Source organism: Suncus etruscus, chromosome 13 (assembly GCF_024139225.1).
Source record: "Suncus etruscus isolate mSunEtr1 chromosome 13, mSunEtr1.pri.cur, whole genome shotgun sequence".
In the NCBI taxonomy this organism is placed as follows: domain Eukaryota; kingdom Metazoa; phylum Chordata; class Mammalia; order Eulipotyphla; family Soricidae; genus Suncus; species Suncus etruscus.
Genome location: NC_064860.1, coordinates 89,819,561 through 89,838,229, shown reverse-complemented (window position 1 = coordinate 89,838,229; position 18,669 = coordinate 89,819,561). Strand labels below are relative to the sequence as shown.

Sequence of the window (18,669 nt, the reverse complement as noted above, 5' to 3'; positions counted from 1 at the left end):
AAGAAAAGTAGTTTTTCTTGAAATGTTTGCTTTGACTGAGTATGATAAAAGCTTAATAGAGAACAGAATGCAATGAAGTTAGCTTACCATTCCATGAGTGTTGATTATTGTGAAGTTTGAATCCTCTATCAAATAGACATACTAGGGTTACTAAATAGAGAATGCAAAGGCAATGTGGTTAATATCATTATTAACCTAAGTAGGTAAAATTATGCAGGCGTATATGCTTTAAATAAATCTTGTCTATTCCAATAACAATAAAGACTATGCTTAATAAATAATACACTGTTATTTATTCATTTACTGTTATTCAAAGTTATAGAAATTATATGTTAATGTTAGTTAACATTAATAGTAAATTAATTTAGCTATTCTTTACAGAGAATGTTTTTCACACCCTTCTATTTTTTTACAAGGTTTTCTTTTCTTATCTCTTAAAAATGGTACTGACAGAAACAATATAGTTACTGTCATCTCCTACACATTTCAACTTAACACCTTAGTACTCCTTCAATATCCTTTGTTAATTTATTTTACAAAATATCAAGTACATATTCTTTGTCATATGCTGAGGACATAGAGAATACAGCCAGCCCTGACCTAAAGAAGCTACCGTTAAAAAAATACAACCATCTGCTTCTGGCCATTATAATCAAAGGAGACAGTTCCCTGAGTTATACACCATTCATTCTAATGATTTGTTGCCTTTTTAAGTGTAAGAATATTCTTTTGATGCAAATATCAACTCAGAGTGTAGTATCTATTAAATTCAAAATACATGAGAGAAGGCCAATATACATGTTTTGAAATAAATGTATATCTTATTTCTCCCAATGACAACAGCTGTTTCAAAGAACAGCATGTATATATATATATATATATTTGTATATCCATACAAGATGTTATTTATTTAGCAAGTTAATAGTTATTGATGTAGATCCTTTGAAAAGTGCTAAAACGAGGCCGGGCGGTGGCACTAAAGGTAAGGTGCCTGCCTTGCCTGCGCTAGCCTTGGACGGACCGCGGTTCGATCCCCCGGTGTCCCATATGGTCCCCCAAGCCAGGAGCAACTTCTGAGCACATAGCCAGGAGTAACCCCTGAGCGTTACCGGGTGTGGCCCAAAAACCAAAAAAAAAAAAAAAAAGTGCTAAAACACCTTGACTAATTCTTAAAAACAATGGCTTATAGCAATAATTATACATTTAATTCACCTTATGATTTTTGAAATCATTACATACAAATAATCTTTATTTTTTTCTTTCAAAATCGTATACTTCTTGGAGGCCATAAATTGAAATTTAACTAGTTATAATTTATAATATAAAAGTCTATCATTAATAAGAGCCAAATGAAGGAAAGAATGAGGTGAGTTAATGTATATTATTGATTGCTACTAATCCTTGTATTTTTTTTTTTATAATACTGTGCTGTAGGCTCCTTCAGGGGAAATGAACATGAAGCAGAATCAAAACCTTGAGCAGGACTGTACAGCTTTGATTGAAGTTAAAGACAGCATCGGCTATCCAGATGTAATCCTGGTGAGATAAAGTTTACTGACTAAGTGACAGTTTGAGATTTATTTACAATCCCAAAGATTAGAGGAATCCAAGAAGCATTTCACATTAATGCTTCAAAGCCACCGGATTATTTGCTGAATACGCTAATTTGAGGTGAAAAATTAAACTCAGGAACATTAGTTACTTTTCCAATGTAACATAAATATATGAAAATATATAGAAGGAATTCATACCTCCTGATCTGTAACTTGTGCTGTTTTCTATTTCATTTATTGGATGAGAAGGGTTTAACATTTCATAAATATATCAAATATACATTTTATAAATTCCTCTAGAAACATTTATACATGTCTAAAAAACTTGAAGAATATCTTGTAACCTGCATATGCAAATCCAGAGCACATGAAATCTTTTACCATTCATAATATAGACTTTTACCATAAAATATAATTTTAGATTGGCAAATTAGCCTATGAGCTAATATGAACATGGGCAAGAGAGATAATATAGTGGGTTAAGTGCTTGCCTTGCATGCAGTTGACCTGTATACTATTTCCAGCATCCTATATGGTCCCCTGAATACCAACAAGAATGATTCCTGAGTTCAGAGCCAGGAATTATCCCTAAATACCACCAGATGTGACTCTAACACCTAACTAAATAAATAAATAAATAAATAAAACTATTAACATATTTTTCCTATTCTCTACTACTAGGTATTCCTAATTCTTATTTAGTAGTAAAGATCAAAGTTCAGTTTATCTTTCATAGACCTCACTAGGCTGCCTTGTTTCATTGAATTAATTCTGAAAGGTCTTGATATTTACAAAGTATTATCTCAAATCCTGGCCGTATGTGGAATGTTTGACATGTGAAGATACATTAAGATACTGTTAATTTATGTTTGTGTTGTACTAAAAATTAATTTATATGCAAGAATTTTATGTCAGGAAAATGTCCTATTGGATATTTTCTTTATTGTAATATGAATTTTTTTATCCATGAAGGTTCTATTTTTACCTTGATTACCTAGAAAATTATAACTAAAATTTAACTTGGAGAACAGTAACTGTATTCATCTTGATAACTGCAATTTTCTGATATGAGAATGTAAACAAAATATTTAAATCTGGGCTGGTTTCATTGCACATGCCATTCAGGTAAGGTATCACAAGTGTTAATTGGAACTGTGGACTAGGTTTTCATTACAAATGAGCCAATAAAGAACATACAATGCCTTCAGACTTTAGCCTAAATTTTGTACCCCTCAGAAGAAAAACACAGAGAAAAAATATAAATTATACCAATAATTAAGGCATAATTTACTTTTTATTTTGGAGATTTTTAATTATAGTACAGTCAGCTCCAGCGTGCTCATTTCCCCTTCCCAAACAATGACCACTTAGAGAATAATCTTCCTTCTCCTTTATCCCCACTTTGCCTTTCTTGCTTTATACTCCAAAGCATCATCCAGTTTTATCCATTAACTATAATTTTAGAGTTTTGTTGTTGTTGTTGTTTTAGGGTCTCACCCGGCAGCACTCAGGGGTTACTCCTAACTCTGGGCTCAGTAATCACTCCTGGCAGGCTTGGGAGACCATATGGGATACTAGAATTCAAACCACTGTCCTTCTGCATGCAAGGCAAACACCCTATCTCCATGCTATAACTCTGGTCCCTATAACTCCTTTTTTTTTAAGTTTAAACATTGTAGTTACAATTTGTTCATAATACAATTGTTATTTTTCACAAAGTTGTTCATGATTGAGTTACAGTCATACAATGTACTTGACTAGTGCACATTTCCTGCCACTGTTCCCAGTTTCCCTCTAACCTTTTCTGTTTGTTTGTTATTATTTTGTTTTGGGGGGCCACACCCAGAGGCACTCAGGGGTTATTCCTGTCTCTGCACTCAGAAATCGCTCTTGGCTTGGGAGACAATTTGGGATGCCAGGAATCGAACCATCATCAATCCTGTGTCAGCCACTAGCAAGGCAAACGCCATATCACTGTGCTATCGCTCCAACCCCTCTTCTCACCTTTTCTGATACCTTTTCCCCTTCCTATCTCAGGACATAAATTTTTCTTCTCTCTATCTTTTACCTCTTCCTTTTATTTTTCCTTTTATACACTTTGATTTACAATACAGTGCACATTTTTATTTAAAGAAAATGCATCATCTATTTGACAGTTGATCATAATAATTTGTTTCCAGATAAGTGAAAGCAAAAGATTAACCATAATACTTTGAAGATGTTCTCTAAAGAACTAATGAGAAGGTGTAGGAGTGATTTTTGAATGAGAACAGAAAAAAAAAATTCATGTTAACAATAAAGAACCGAATCCAGGATATAAAACAAGGAAAAACCAAAGTATTTATTTTTTTACTCCCACCCCCGAAAACCAAAGTATTTTCGAAAGCAAAAGAGACAAGATTTAATTAGAGACCAGAAAGAAGGAAAAACCTGCAGCTAGTGTTGTAAATAATGACAGTTTGATTTGCTTCTTTGAAGCGAAACGTGGCATAGCTGTTCCTGTGAACAGTTACTATCTACCCTGTAGAATCTTCAAAGTCTTTGAAGGTTTTCATGTTGCCTTTCTTTGGCACCTCTGTAAGATTCGCATAAGCTTTTAGCTGGTCCTTTTTCATAAATTAGGTATGATATTTATATTAAAATGGCCATTGCCTTTTTTCTATAATAGTTCTCCTGTTCATATATTGTTGGTATATAAGTGTGTAGATTGAGATATTGTGTCACTGTGATCTTAACAGGACTACCTGTTTTCAAATTTGTGGCAATTAATGTGAATAAATATGCTTTATCCAAAGATGCACATAAATTTATCTGTTTTACTGTAGTGAATAGTAATTCAAGTAGGAAGTAATTGCTTATGAATGCTTGTCTAACTCTACTTTCTTAAAATCAAAATTTTTTAAAAAAAATCTTAACTCCTGACCTCCTAGGTCCTAATTATTTTCTGATTATGGTGATTATGTGTGTTGGTATTGTGCACACATACAATCTTTTTTTTATTGTAAGAATTTATTCAAGAGACAAAATTGATTTATTCAAGATTTATTTTCAAGATTTATTTATTTTTAAGATTTATTTTCAAGATTTATTTTCAAGATTTATTTTCAAGATTTATTTTCAAGATTTATTTTCAAGATTTTATTTTCAAGATTTATTTTCAAGATTTATTTTCAAGATTTATTTTCAAGATTTTATTTTCAAGTTTTTATTTTCAAGATTTATTTTCAAGATTTATTTATTCAAGAGACAAAATTTATTTATTCAAGATTTATTTATTTATTCAAGATTTATTCAATATGTATTTATTCACGATTTATTCAAGAGACAAAATTGGTTAAATGTGGAGTAATGATGATAGGGGGTGAGAGAGTTAAAGAGAAAAATGATTTTTGTAGGTATGTGCGAAAGGGCAGAGTACAAAATGGACATTCTGCATACATAAAAACATAATTCAATGATAGTGAGTACTATTAATGGATACTGTGCCCCTGCGCGGTTTTGAAAATATAGACTGGTAAGAGATTATCAGTGACTGCTTCAAGAAACTGGGAGGCCGGAAGTTCAGGGAGCCAAGTGGGAAAAAAAAAACTTACCCTTTGAACATTATATATTTTTAGCTCTTACAAATGAAACTGCTATGAAAATATGTCTAAGTTTTTGTGTAAACATATATTAACTTTTCTTGGATAAATGTCTAGCAATAAAATTTCTGGGTCATGTAGTAAGTAAGCTTAACTTTTATGAGATCATTCAAACTTGCTTTTTAGAGTGGCTATCCCATTTCCCATTCTTACTAGAAATATCTGCCTGGTTCAGTTTCTCTGAGTTCTCACTAATTATTTTAGGAGTTGTCACTTTATATTCTTTACCATTTTTTGTTGTAAGTTTGTAGTAAAGTCACATTCTATTTTCATTTTTTCCATTTTCCTGAACAGCTTACAAAAAAAAATTTATCCAGGAGACAAAATTGATTAACATAATAAATAAGGTAAACTAACATAACATAATATAGTAACATAACATAACATATAATATAATTGATATAATAATAATACATGTAAGTCAAAGAAAGTTTCTGATTAAAAACACAATTTTTTTCCATAATGGCTTACGTATCTTTCACAGTAGTATTTTAGGTACATATTAACATTGAATCAGGGAAATACCCATCACCAAATATGTCCTCCCCCATTCCAGTTCTTTTTCTACAACCCATATACCCCACCATCACCCCCGGGCTGCTAGAGTAGGTGGTCCCCTCTTTGTCTGGCTTACTATTAGTGATCACATATCTGTTTGGTCTTTGAACCTTCCCTTGTTTCCCCCTCTATTTAAGAGGTAGAGCTAGATAAATTGAGGTATGTGGTTTTGTTTGAAGGAAAGAGAAGCAATAGATTAGGGTACAAAATAAGAGGAAAAAATAAAAAAGAAGTCAAAAGTCAAATACGCTGAAAATGGACGGAGTCCCTCCAGAGGCTTCCAACCTCAGTTTGAGTGAGGATGTGAAAAAGGTAATTGAAACACCACAACAATACAGAAAGATATATCAAATTAAATAACCAGTGAACACTACAGCAATAAAGACAGGCACCACACAATAGTCTCAGTTCTGAAATCAAATCATGCTCGAGTGCAAAAAGAAAGAGAGAGACAAGACAAGACAAAATAAAATAATATTGGAGACATCAACCTTAATCTCCACACCAAAATAAAGACGTCAAAAAAATCGATCAATTGATAAATAAACATGTGGAAAAATGATTGTTTTTTTTTTCCTTTTCTTTTTCCCCCAGCATAGGCGGGAATATATTGGGGATATTGTAGGATATTGGGGATATTGTAGAGGGAATTCCCTTGACCTAGGAGACACAGGGTTTCTCCACCCCTGAAGTATACAGTCATGGGATTAACTCTAGACTCCTTGCATGATCATTTACTCTCCTCTTGTTGCTTTTGTGGTGTGTGGAAGACCTGCTTTGTCTTGGATGGTAAAATCAGACCTCTGTATCTAGAGATTTGGTGGCTGTGCAGCTCAGGGTATGGAGCTTATGAAGTCTTTCTTTGTGGTTCTAGCAGTTATGCTTCTTCAGTGTCGTTTTAATTCATCTTCTGTAATTGGACACACACAATCTTTAATTAAAGCACTGTACCTTTCACATTTAAAAAAAGAAAGGCACTCATAACTGGCAGTGGTATAATAGGTTATCACGTAAGGATGAACAATTAGCTAGTATACTGGGCATACCATACACCTCCCTACAATGAGATGGTAAATTTTCAGAGATTCTTGTTGGGCCTTATTTGCAAATATAATTGTTTTAGTATTGAGGCTCTTAAATACACTAAAAAAAGTCCATCTAGTAGGGATGCTTTCATGATAAATTATTAAGAGTTGCATAAAAAATATAATAATGGCATCTGCATCTACTTCATAGGTAAATAGTGCTTCAGTTAAGTTGAACACATCTGACTTAATGCTGTGCCTTATGACAATTTCACGATCTGGGTCATTACAATTTGACAGTTGTGGATAATCTATGTGTAGAGTACTTCAGTTTTCCTTAAGCAGCCTGCTGTTCCATTTCCCTAAAAGAGACAATGTTATCAGTGTAACTATAGCACTAAAAGCACTAACCCAGGATCCTTTTTTATATCACTTATTCACTGAAATTTTATTTTAGTCACCATGGTTTACAATACTGTTAATGATAGAGATTTGTGCCATTTTCCAACACAGTACTCAATAGGAAAGCATACACGTCCCTTCGATTTTGTTTCAGAGTGTCTCCATCATAGTAACTTCAATTCTATAGAACAGTTTTCAGGTTGTATCATGTTTTTGGCTATTTGTTCATCACTCATTATGCTTTATATACCACATAAAAGACATCTTTTTTCAATAATATATTTTTTATTTTAATCATAGTGGCTTACATATAGTTCACAGTAATATTCCAGGTACATATTAACATTGAATCAGGGGAATTCCCACCACCGAATTGTCCTCCCCCCACCTCCGCTCCCATCCTGCCTCCCATATCCTCCACTCTCACCCCAGGGGCTGCTAGAATGAGTGGTCCCCTTTGTGTCTAGTTTATTACTTAGTGGTCTTATAGCTGTTTGGTCTTGGTACCTCCATTACTGCCCCCTCTAATTGGGAGGCGGGACTAGATAGTTCAAGTTATGTGGTTTTTGTCTGAGGAAGAGAAAAGTAATAAAATGGGGTAAAAATCAGTTATGCCGACTATGGGCAGAGTCTTTCTAGAGGCTCTCCTCCATGGTTTGAAAGACGAAGGGGAAAAAAGAAGGTAAAACACCACAACAGTTCAAAAAGAAGTATCAGATAAGATATCCAGTAAGCACTGCAGCAATAAAGATATGCACCACATAATTGCCATGGTCATGAGATAAAAAACATGACAGAGCACAGAAAGGAAGAAGAGAAAAGAAGAAAGAAAAAGTAAATATATAAATAAAAAAAATGGATAACTCCTACAATATCCACCCCGAAACAAAGAAATTGACAAAAACTAGATAAAAGAAAAAAAAAGATTATTTTGTGCTTTTTGTCTCTTTATTTTTCCCCTCCTGCATAGGCACAGTAAATATTGGGGTCAATCGAAACAGGAATTCCCTTGGCCTAAGAGATACAGGATTTTTTCACCCTTGGAATATATTGTCATGGGATTATCTATAGACTCCTTTCAAGTTCATTTACTCTCTGCTTGGTGCTTGTGTGGTGTATGGAAGAATTCTGCTCCGATCTGGATGATAAAAACAGACCTTTATATCTAGAGATCGCAGTCTGTGCACAGGCCAAGGAGTGGAACTTATGATGAAGTCTTTCTTTGTGATTTTAGAAGTTCTGTTTCCTTAGTGTCATTTTAATCTGTCTTCTGTGGTTGGTGGTCTTGGCCCTTGCACTGAACCTCAAATGGAGCCTGGGATATTGTCTTTCGTTATGTTTCCAGAAGACCCATACAATTGCAATAGCCTCAGTCAGGTCTCTGGAATTAGAGGTCATGGTTGTTGTGCAGATCGTAGGACAAACCCTAGACTAGGGCTTTCTTATTGGTCCCAGAATACATACTGCCCAGTCATGGTTCTATCAGCCAGTCATCTGTAGATCATGTTCTTGGCTTTTGCACAGCCCACAGTATGACAAGTCTTCTGAATTTGTTTTATCGTTAGTTGGTGAGGTAGGATAATCTGTTCTTATGTCCATTTGCTCCCAATTTTATCATTGTCAGGATATCATATTAGAACTGGCACGTGTTGGTGTTTGAGCAGTATTCAGGATGTCCCAGATGGGATTTGGTTCCTGTAGCTGTTGTGAAGAACTGTGTCGTTTCTATGTCTGGGGTTCAGGGTTCAAGTCTGGACAGTCAGTGTCTAATCTCCTGGATTCTAAGATGGGTTCACATGTCATATTTTCAAGGTGGGATATTTCCCTGTATTGTAAATAAGTATGAGTTCTTATTCCTAGTAGATAAGAGCTTGTTTATATACTTGAAATTTCCCCTTTTTTAGTGTGCCTTTGCAGGAAGAAATGGTGCTTCATTATATTGCCGGTGCATTTGGGGGTGAAAAGAGAAGAACAGAGAAACAAGTCACACACCCAAAAAAGATAAAAGTGGAAATAAAAAATATATTTGCTCACATATGTATAGTAAAAAATGATTTTAAGTAAAATAAAATAAAAAATAAAGAGGTAGTGTTATACAGGTTTTTATACTTGTGATGGAAGTATAAGTTTCCTCCATTGTCTTTTGAGATTTTTTTTTTGTGGGGTGTGGGTTCCCAGGTGCCTTTTCATCGCACACCTTGCCCTTCTTGAGATTGGTAAAAGATTTGCAGCAGGGGGGTCTTGGGTAGAGTTCTTGCATTCGGAGTCCTTTTAGGGCTAAGTCTGGTATCCAGCAACAGTCCACGTTAGGAAGAGTTGGTAGGGAGGGCCACACAGCATGAGTCAGCAGGAGTGTTGGTTGTCTTTTCCTGCCGGGGGCCAGGTGTGGGTTTGAGTGGATGTCTGTTCACTTGGGTGCTGGGTACTGGTTCATTGGGGTAGAAGGTCAGTCTTGATGCCTAATAGATTAAGAACTGAGGGTGAAGAGTTTTAATAAAGTGGAAAATCTGGATGGGATTGAGGGGTGAAGGGATAGTTGGATTCCTAGAAGGGGGAAAAAGGAAAGTATATGGAAGGGGCAGAAAGGAAGAAAGCAGAAAATAATATTAAATAGAAGAAGAAAAAGAAAGAAGAAGAAGAAGAAGAAGAAGAAGAAGAAGAAGGAGGAGGAGGAGGAGGAGGAGGAGGAAGAGGAGGAGGAGGAAGAAGAAGGAGGAAGGAGAAGGAGGAAGAAGAGGAAGAAGAAGAAGGAAGAAGAAGGAAGAAGAAGGAAGAAGAAGAAAAAGGAGGAAGAAGAAGGAGGAGGAGGAGGAAGAAGAAGAAGAAGAAGGAGTAGTAGTAGTAGTAGTAGTAGTAGTAGTAGTAGTAGTAGTAAGAAGAGAGGAGAGAAGAATGTGGGCATGTTATTTTGGTTGAATATGTTCAATGAGTAGGCCCCGTAGTATAAGTCTGTAGGTCACAGATGCTGCTTCGGTGGTCTGGCTGGTCACATGCTTCAGGTCCTAAAAGAAGGTATAACCTAGAGATAAAGGGTATGTTAAAGAGTTTTATTGAGACAATTTTGTAACGCAACCTGGGTATGGTATCTCGTGTGGCTTAGATCCGAGATGCCATCTTAGGTTGTCCATCCTTTGTATCCAAGTTCGCCTGTGGACAGAAAAGCTGGGAGGTTACTTTAAATATAGTAAGCTTAAGGCATTAACACCTATTATTTTGAAATACTTCCATTGGAGTCATTGATTTCCCGTGGTATTCTTTACCTGTAATCTTATATAAGATCCCTAAGAGATTATTATGGGCCTTTGTAGTAACAGGCTGATTACATGCCGGTTCTCTCTACGCTGCTGCTTCTGCTGTTTCTGGTTTCTTTATGGTATAATGTGTGGTCAAAAGTTTATGTTGTTCTTCTTTCATGTGTTTTGGGCTCTTCTGCCCAATATATGTGTGATGTACAGTGTTTGGAGTTTCTACCCTGTTAAATTCTGTTATTTGATCTTTGAATATTAGTTGTATATATGGTGTAGTTTCTAGGTGCTTCAGAATAGTGCTATCATTCTGTGTCTATCTTTCATCTTCTGGCTTACTTCATTTAATATAATATGTTCTAGGTCCATCCACGTTGCTGCAAAGTCTGTGACTGAATCATTTCTGACTGCTATGTAGTATTCCATTGTGTATAGATACCACATCATAATGATCCATTCATCTGTTGTTGGACATCGAGGTTGGTTCCAAGACTTGGCTATTATACTGAGTGCTGTGATAAATAGTGGGATGCACACATATTTTGGGATGAATGTCCTTCTGACTTGGGGGTAGATACCTAGAAGAGCAATTGCTGGGTCAAATGGCAGCTCGATTCTGAGTTCCTTGAGCACTCTCCAGACTGTTCTTCATAGGGGTTGGACTAGGGGGCATTCCCACCAGCAGTGGATGAGAGTGCCTTTCATACCACATCCCTGCCAACATAGATTGTTCCCATTATTTTTGATGTGAGCCATCCTCACTGGTGTCAGGTGGTACCTCATTGTTGAAAAGACATCTTTTGTTTTGTTTTGGGGGAGGCACCAGGTGGCACTCAGGGGTTACTCCTGGCTATGTGCTCAGAACTTTCTCCTGGCTTGGGGGACCATATGGGATGCCAGGGTTCATCCTAGGTTAGCCACGTGCAAGGCATAATCCCTACCTCTGCACCACCGCTACGGCCCCAGAAGACATCATTCTTTTTTTTGATGAGTGGTACCCTTTACAGCATGAATTTTTAGCTTATTTGAAAAACTGACCTGCACTGAACTTCGCTGGATCTCAGATGCCAGCACCCTTCTGCCTCTCTACTCTGCTGTCCTGCATTTTCGGCCTGATTTCACCCTTGGTGCGGCTCATCAGCCAGCCTGCCTTCCTGTGAACTTTCCGGGGAGTCTGCCTTCCCGTGAGCCTTCCGTGGAGGTGAGTCGACACGCCCAGAAAGGGAGGAGCCACTGAACTTCGCTGGATCTCAGATGCCAGCACCCTTCTGCCTCTCTACTTTGCTGTCCTGCATTTTTGGCCTGATTTCATCCTGGGTGCGGCCCATCTGCCAGCCTGCCTTCCTGTGAGCCTTCCGTGGAGGTGAGTCGACACGCCCAGAAAGGGAGAAGCCAGAGGAGTACGGTTGCTCCGCTCCCCTTCGCGACGGTGCACAGCATTTAGCCAATGAATACAATCACAACACGTAGAAAAACACGCAGTACTAGTGTGACAATGGGGAAACAACACGGGCCAGTGCCAGACATAGAGAATGAAGATGGCAACTCTGATGACTTGAACATGATCAACCACCTAGTCAGTCTCTCAGATAAGGAGTTTAGAGTTGCAATATGGAACATGTTCAAAGAACTCAACAAAGTATAGAAGAGAAAACTAAAAAGAATCAGGAGAATATGAAGATAGAAATGAGAAAACTCCAAACGGAAATTTCAGATCAAATAACAGGTCTGAGAAACTCAGTAGATGAATTGAAGAAAAACATGTTTGAGATTTCCCACAGGTTAACAGCAGCTGAGGATAGAATCAGTACACTGGAAGATGAGATACATAACAATTACATACAGCAGAAGAAATTGGAAAAAAGCCTCAAAGCAAATGATCAAACAATGGAAAAATTACTCAAAGAATGGGAACAGATGATAATAGAAGTTTATGATAAGCTCAACAGAAACAACTTAAGAATCATTGGAGTCCCAGAGACTCAGGAAGAAAATCTCCGGGAAGAATCAACAGTCAAGAACATCATTAAAGAGAAACTACCAGAGATAATGAATACATGTGATCAAATCCTGCATGCCCGAAGAGTGCCAACTAAAAGAGACCCCAGAAAAAAACACCCCAAGACACATCCTAGTCACAATGACGAATCCCATAGATAGAGACAGAATTCTGAAAGCAGCAAGATCGAAAAGAGAAATTACATTTAAGGAACATCCTTGAGATTTACTGCAGACCTGTCACCAGAAACACTCAAGGCCAGAAGGCAGTGGTGGACATAGTGACAAAACTCAATGAAATAAATGCTTCGCCTAGAATACTGCACCCAGCAAAACTCACTTTCAGGTTTGAAGGAACAATACATAGTTCACAGACAAACAACAGCTCAAAAACTTCACAGACTCAAAACCATTCTTAAAAGAAAAACTGAACGGCATACTTTAAGACAAGGCTTACCAACAGACACACCAAACTTTAATATAAAGATGGCACTAACTCCCAGGACAATTCTTCTCTCAATGTCAATGGACTAAATGCACCAGTTAAGAGACACAGAGTGGTTAAATGGATCAAAAAACTCAATCCAACCTTCTGCTGCCTACAAGAAACGCACCTGAATAGTCAGAACAAACATAGACTCAAAATAAAAGGCTGGAGGAAAATCATCCAAGCAAACAACACCAAAAAAAAGCAGGAGTGGCCATATTAATATCAGATGATGCAAACTTTATACTTAGGAAAGTTGTAAGGGACAAAGATGGACATTTTGTATTAATCAAGGGATATGTACAGCAGGAAGAAATCACCCTCCTAAACATATATGCACCGAATGAGGGGCCAGCAAAATATTTAATACAACTGTTGACAAATCTGAAAAATAATATCAATAACAACACAATAATTGTGGGAGACCTCAACACGGCATTGTCAACACTAGACAGGTCAACCAGACTGAAACCCAACAAGAATATACTAGACCTGAGGAGAGAAATGGAAGAAAGAGGCCTAGTAGATATATATAGGACACTCCACCCCCAGAAGCCTGGATACACATTTTTCTCTAATGTACATGGGACATTCTCTAGGATAGACTACATGTTAGCACACAAAACATATCTCCATAATATCAAGAGGATAGAAATTTTGCAGGCTGCCTTTGCTGACCACAAAGCCCTGAAATTATTTATAAACTACAAAGGGACACAGAAGAAAAATTTTAACACCTGGAAGTTAAATAGCCTCATACTGAATAATCAGTGGGTCCGAGATGAAATCAAAAAGGAAATCAAAACCTTCCTGAAAACAAATGACAATGGAGACACAAATTAACAGAACCTATGGGACACAGCAAAAGCAGTACTGAGAGGAAAATTTATAGCTTTGCAAGCACACATCAGGAAAGAAGAAGGGGCATACCTGATAGCTTAATGACGCAGCTCATAGAATTAGAAAGTGCTCAACAAAAGGATCCAAAAATAGGGAGGCAGAAGGAAATAACAAAGCTGAGAGCAGAAATCAATGAAGTGGAAACCAGAAAAACCATCCAAAAGATCAACGAAAGCAGAAGTTGGTTTTTTGAAAAAATAAACAAGATTGATAGACCACTGGCAAAACTAACAAAGAAAGAAAGAGAGAGAAACTTCATAACTCGTATTAGGAATGAAAAAGGAGAGATCACTACTGATATGGTAGAGATTCAAAGGGTAATCAGAAACTACTTTGAGAAACTCTATGCCACTAAAAATGAAAACCTGAAAGAAATGGATAAATTTTTGGAATTTTATAATCTTCCACGATTGAATGAAGAGGATGTAGCATATCTAAACACACCCATTACTATTGAGGAAATTAAGAAAGTAATCAAATGTCTGCCCAAAAACAAAAGCCCAGGCCCAGATGGATTTACTAATGAATTCTTTCAAACCTTTCAAGAGGAACTACTACCAATCCTGGCAAGACTCTTTCATGAAATTGAAAAAACAGGAAAACTTCCAAATAGCTTTTATGAAGCCAACATTACCTTGATACCTAAACCAGACAGAGATGCTACAAAAAAAGAAAATTACAGACCAATATCGCTGATGAATGCAGATGCAAAGATCTTCAACAAAATCCTGGCAAATAGGATTCAATGCCTTATTAAGAAGATCATCCACTACGATCAAGTAGGTTTCATTCCAGGAATGCAAGGCTGGTTTAACATCCGTAAATCTATCAACATCATACACAACATCAACAGCAAGAAAAATAAAAATCACATGATCATATCAATAGATGCAGAGAAAGCATTTGACAAGGTCCAACACCCATTCTTGATCAAAACTCTCAGCCAGATGGGAATGGAAGGAACCTTTCTCAATATAGTTAAGGCCATCTACCACAAGCCAGAGGCAAATATTGTCCTCAATGGAGAAAAACTGAAAGCCTTTCCTCTAAATTTTGGCACAAGACAAGGCTGTCCTCTCTCACCACTCCTATTCAACATAGCACTGGAAGTACTCGCTATAGCGATTAGGCAAGAAAAGGATATCAAGGGAATCCAGATAGGAAAGGAAGAAGTCAAGCTCTCACTGTTTGCAGATGACATGATACTCTACTTAGAAAACCCCAAAGACTCTATCAAAAAGCTTCTAGAAACAATAGACTCATATAGCAAGGTGGCAGGCTACAAAATTAACACACAAAAATCAATGGCCTTTCTATACACCAATACTAATAAGGAAGAAATGGACATTAAGAAAAACAACTCCATTCACTATAGTGTCACACAAACTCAAATATCTTGGAATCAACTTGACTAAAAATGTGAAGGACCTATACAAGGAAAACTATAAAACTCTGCTCCAAGAAATAAGAGAGGACACGCGGAAATGGAAGCATATACCCTGCTCATGGATTGGCAGGATTAACATCATTAAAATGCAATACTCCCCAATGCACTGTACAGATTTAATGCGATCCCCCTAAAGATACCCATGACATTCTTCAAAGAAGTGGACCAGGCACTTTTGAATTTATTTGGAACAATAAACACCCTCGAATAGCTAAAGCAATCATTGGGAAAAAGAATATGGGAGGAATTACTTTCCCCAACTTTAAACTTTACTACAAAGCAATAGTTATCAAAACAGCATGGTATTTGAATAAAGACAGGCCCTCAGATCAGTGGAATAAGCTTGAATACTCAGAGAATGTTCCCCAGACATACAATCATCTAATTTTTGATAAAGGAGCAAAAAATCCTAAATGGAACAAAGAAAGCCTCTTCAACAAGTGGTGTTGGCAAAACTGGGTAGCCACTTGCAAAAAATTGAACTTAGACCCCCAGCTAACATCATGTACGAAGGTAAAATCCAAATGGATTAAAGACCTCGATATCAGCCCCAAAACCATAAGATATATAGAACAATACATAGGTAAAACACTCCAGGACATTGAGGCTAAAGGCATCTTCAAGGAAGAAACTGCACTCTCCAAGCAAGTGAAAGCAGAAATTAACAGATGGGAATATATTAAGCTGAGAAGCTTCTGCACCTCAAAGGAAATAGTGCCCAAGATACAAGAGCCACCCACTGAGTGGGAGAAACTATTCACCCAATACCCATCAGATAAGGGGCTAATCTCCAAAATATACAAGGCACTGACAGAACTTTACAAGAAAAAAACATCTAATCCCATCAAAAAATGGGGAGAAGAAATGAACAGACACTTTGACAAAGAAGAAATACAGATGGCCAAAAGATACATGAAAAAGTGCTCCACATCACTAATCATCAGGGAGATGCAAATCAAAACAACGATGAGATACCACCTCACACCACAGAGAATGGCACACATCACAAAGAATGAGAATAAACAGTGTTGGCGGGGATGTGGGGAGAAAGGAACTCTTATCCACTGCTGGTGGGAATGCCGTCTAGTTCAACCTTTATGGAAAGCGATATGGAGATTCCTCCAAAAACTGGAAATCGAGCTCCCATACGATCCAGCTATACCACTCCTAGGAATATACCCTAGGAACACAAAAATACAATACAAAAACCCCTTCCTTACACCTATATTCATTGCAGCACTATTTACCATAGCAAGACTCTGGAAACAACCAAGATGCCCTTCAACAGACGAATGGCTAAAGAAACTGTGGTAGATATAGACAATGGAATATTATGCAGCTGTCAGGAGAGATGAAGTCATGAAATTTTCCTATACATGGATGTACACGGAATCTATTATGCTGAGTGAAATAAGTCAGAGAGAGAGAGAAAAACGCAGAATGGTCTCACACATTTATGGGTTTTAAGAAAAATGAAAGACATTCTTGCAATAATAACTTTCAGACACAAAAGAGAAAAGAGCTGGAAGTTCCAGCTCACCTCAGGAAGCTCATCACAAAGAGTGATGAGTTTAGTTGGATAAATAACTACATTTTGAACTTTCCTAATAATGAGAATGTATGAGGGAAATTGAGAACCTGTTTAGAGTACAGGCGGGGGTCGGGTGGGGAGGAGGGAGACTTGGGACATTGGTGATGGGAATGTTGCACTGGTGATGGGTGGTGTTAAAAAAAATGCAGAGGAGAGATAAACAGAAACTTCCTCAAATAAGACATACAGATAGCCAATAGGTATAAGAAAAATTCTCTTTATCAGGAAATACAAATCAAAACAATAATGAGATATCCATTCATATCAGTGAGACTGGAACACATCACAAAGAATAAAGAAAAAGCAGTGTTAGACAGGAATGATAGCACAGCAGTAGGGCATAAAAAAAAAAAAAAGAAAAACTGACCTATACAATGCAACCTACAGCAGAATATGTTTTAATTTGTGTCAGATGTAAAAGAAAACCATAGAGGAATGCCCCCCCCATCATTTTGACCCATATTGAGAACTGGATATATTGTAGAAAAGATGAGACAGTTCTAGCAATATCATTGTACCTTTTTTTTATTTTTGGTTTTTGAGCCACACCTGGTGATGCTCAGGGGTTACTCCTGGCTATGCGCTCAGAATTTGCTCTTTGTTTGGGGGACCATATGGGACACTGGGGATAGAACCGTCATCCATCCTAGGTCAGCTGAGTGCAAAGGAAATACCTTACCTCTGTGCCATTGCTCCACCCCCCCTTTTTTTTATTGTACCTTCTTTTGTTTCTTGTGAAGAGTGTGTTTTGACTAAAAAAGACATCACTTTTAATCTCACATAATTCTTAATCTCTTTTGGATTTAATTCGTTCTCCCTGAAACTCCCCAGTTCCATTTAGATAGCAATAAATTGCATTATTTCATATTTTCTTATAACTAAATTGTGTTCACTGTATTTACAAATAAGACTCCATAGTTTCTTATGGCATTAGAATTATTCACTGTAAATAAGAATCCTTAGTTTTTTGTTTTTTGGGTAACACTCACTGGTTCTATGGGTTACTCTTGAGTGTCTGCACTCAATAATTAATCCTGGTGATGCTCAAGGAATATATAGGGTACCAGGTTCTAACCCAATTCAGCTGTGTGCAGAGCAAACACTCTAGCTAATGTACCATTGCTCTGAGTCCATGAATCTGCTTTCTTATATAGTCATCTATTATTATTATATACTTAGGGTGTTTCCAGATTTTGTTTATTGTGACTAGTGCTTCAGGCTCACGGTATATAGGCACACTATGCCTTTTATTTTCTATATCTTTTCTGGATAGTCTTTTGGCCCTTGGGTAGATGCCTAGAAGTACAATTGCTGGATCATATGGAAGCTCAAATCTATTTTTTTGAGAAATATCTTTTGTAATCCAAAATGGCTAAACCAGTCAATATTTCCACTAGCAGTGCCTGAAGGTTCCTTTTTCTGAAGATCACTGCCAACATTGTTTATTTTTTTGTTCCTTTTGCTGTGCTCACATATCACTGTGATAATCTCATTTTTTCTGTTTTGACTTGCATTTCTGATGGTTAGTGACACAGAACATTTTTGATATATCTACTAGCCATGTTTATGTCTTCTTAAAGGAAGTTTCTGTTGATTTCTTCTCCCCATTTTTGATACAATGGTTTTAAATTCCTTTTTAAGTTTTAAAAGTGCTTTATAGATCTTAAACATGAATGCTTTGCCAGATGAGTTATGTAGCACAGTATCTTTTCCCTGTCCTAACTGTTATCTTGTGAGTGTATTATTCACATGTTGTAGGAAAAATGACTCCATTATAATCATATATCCTTCCTCTTATTTACAGGTAATTATCATTACCTGT

General features: G+C 36.8%; 1 protein-coding gene across 1 annotated transcript in view; it reads left to right on the top strand.

Annotated features, from left to right (window-relative positions):
- MORC1 (MORC family CW-type zinc finger 1) overlaps positions 1-18,669 on the top strand; it is a 176,424-nt gene that overhangs the window by 117,680 nt on the left and 40,075 nt on the right. The window contains exon 20 of the mRNA XM_049785605.1: positions 1,435-1,539. Within this exon, the coding sequence (XP_049641562.1) occupies positions 1,435-1,539 (105 nt within the window). The remainder of the gene's footprint in view (positions 1-1,434; positions 1,540-18,669) is intronic.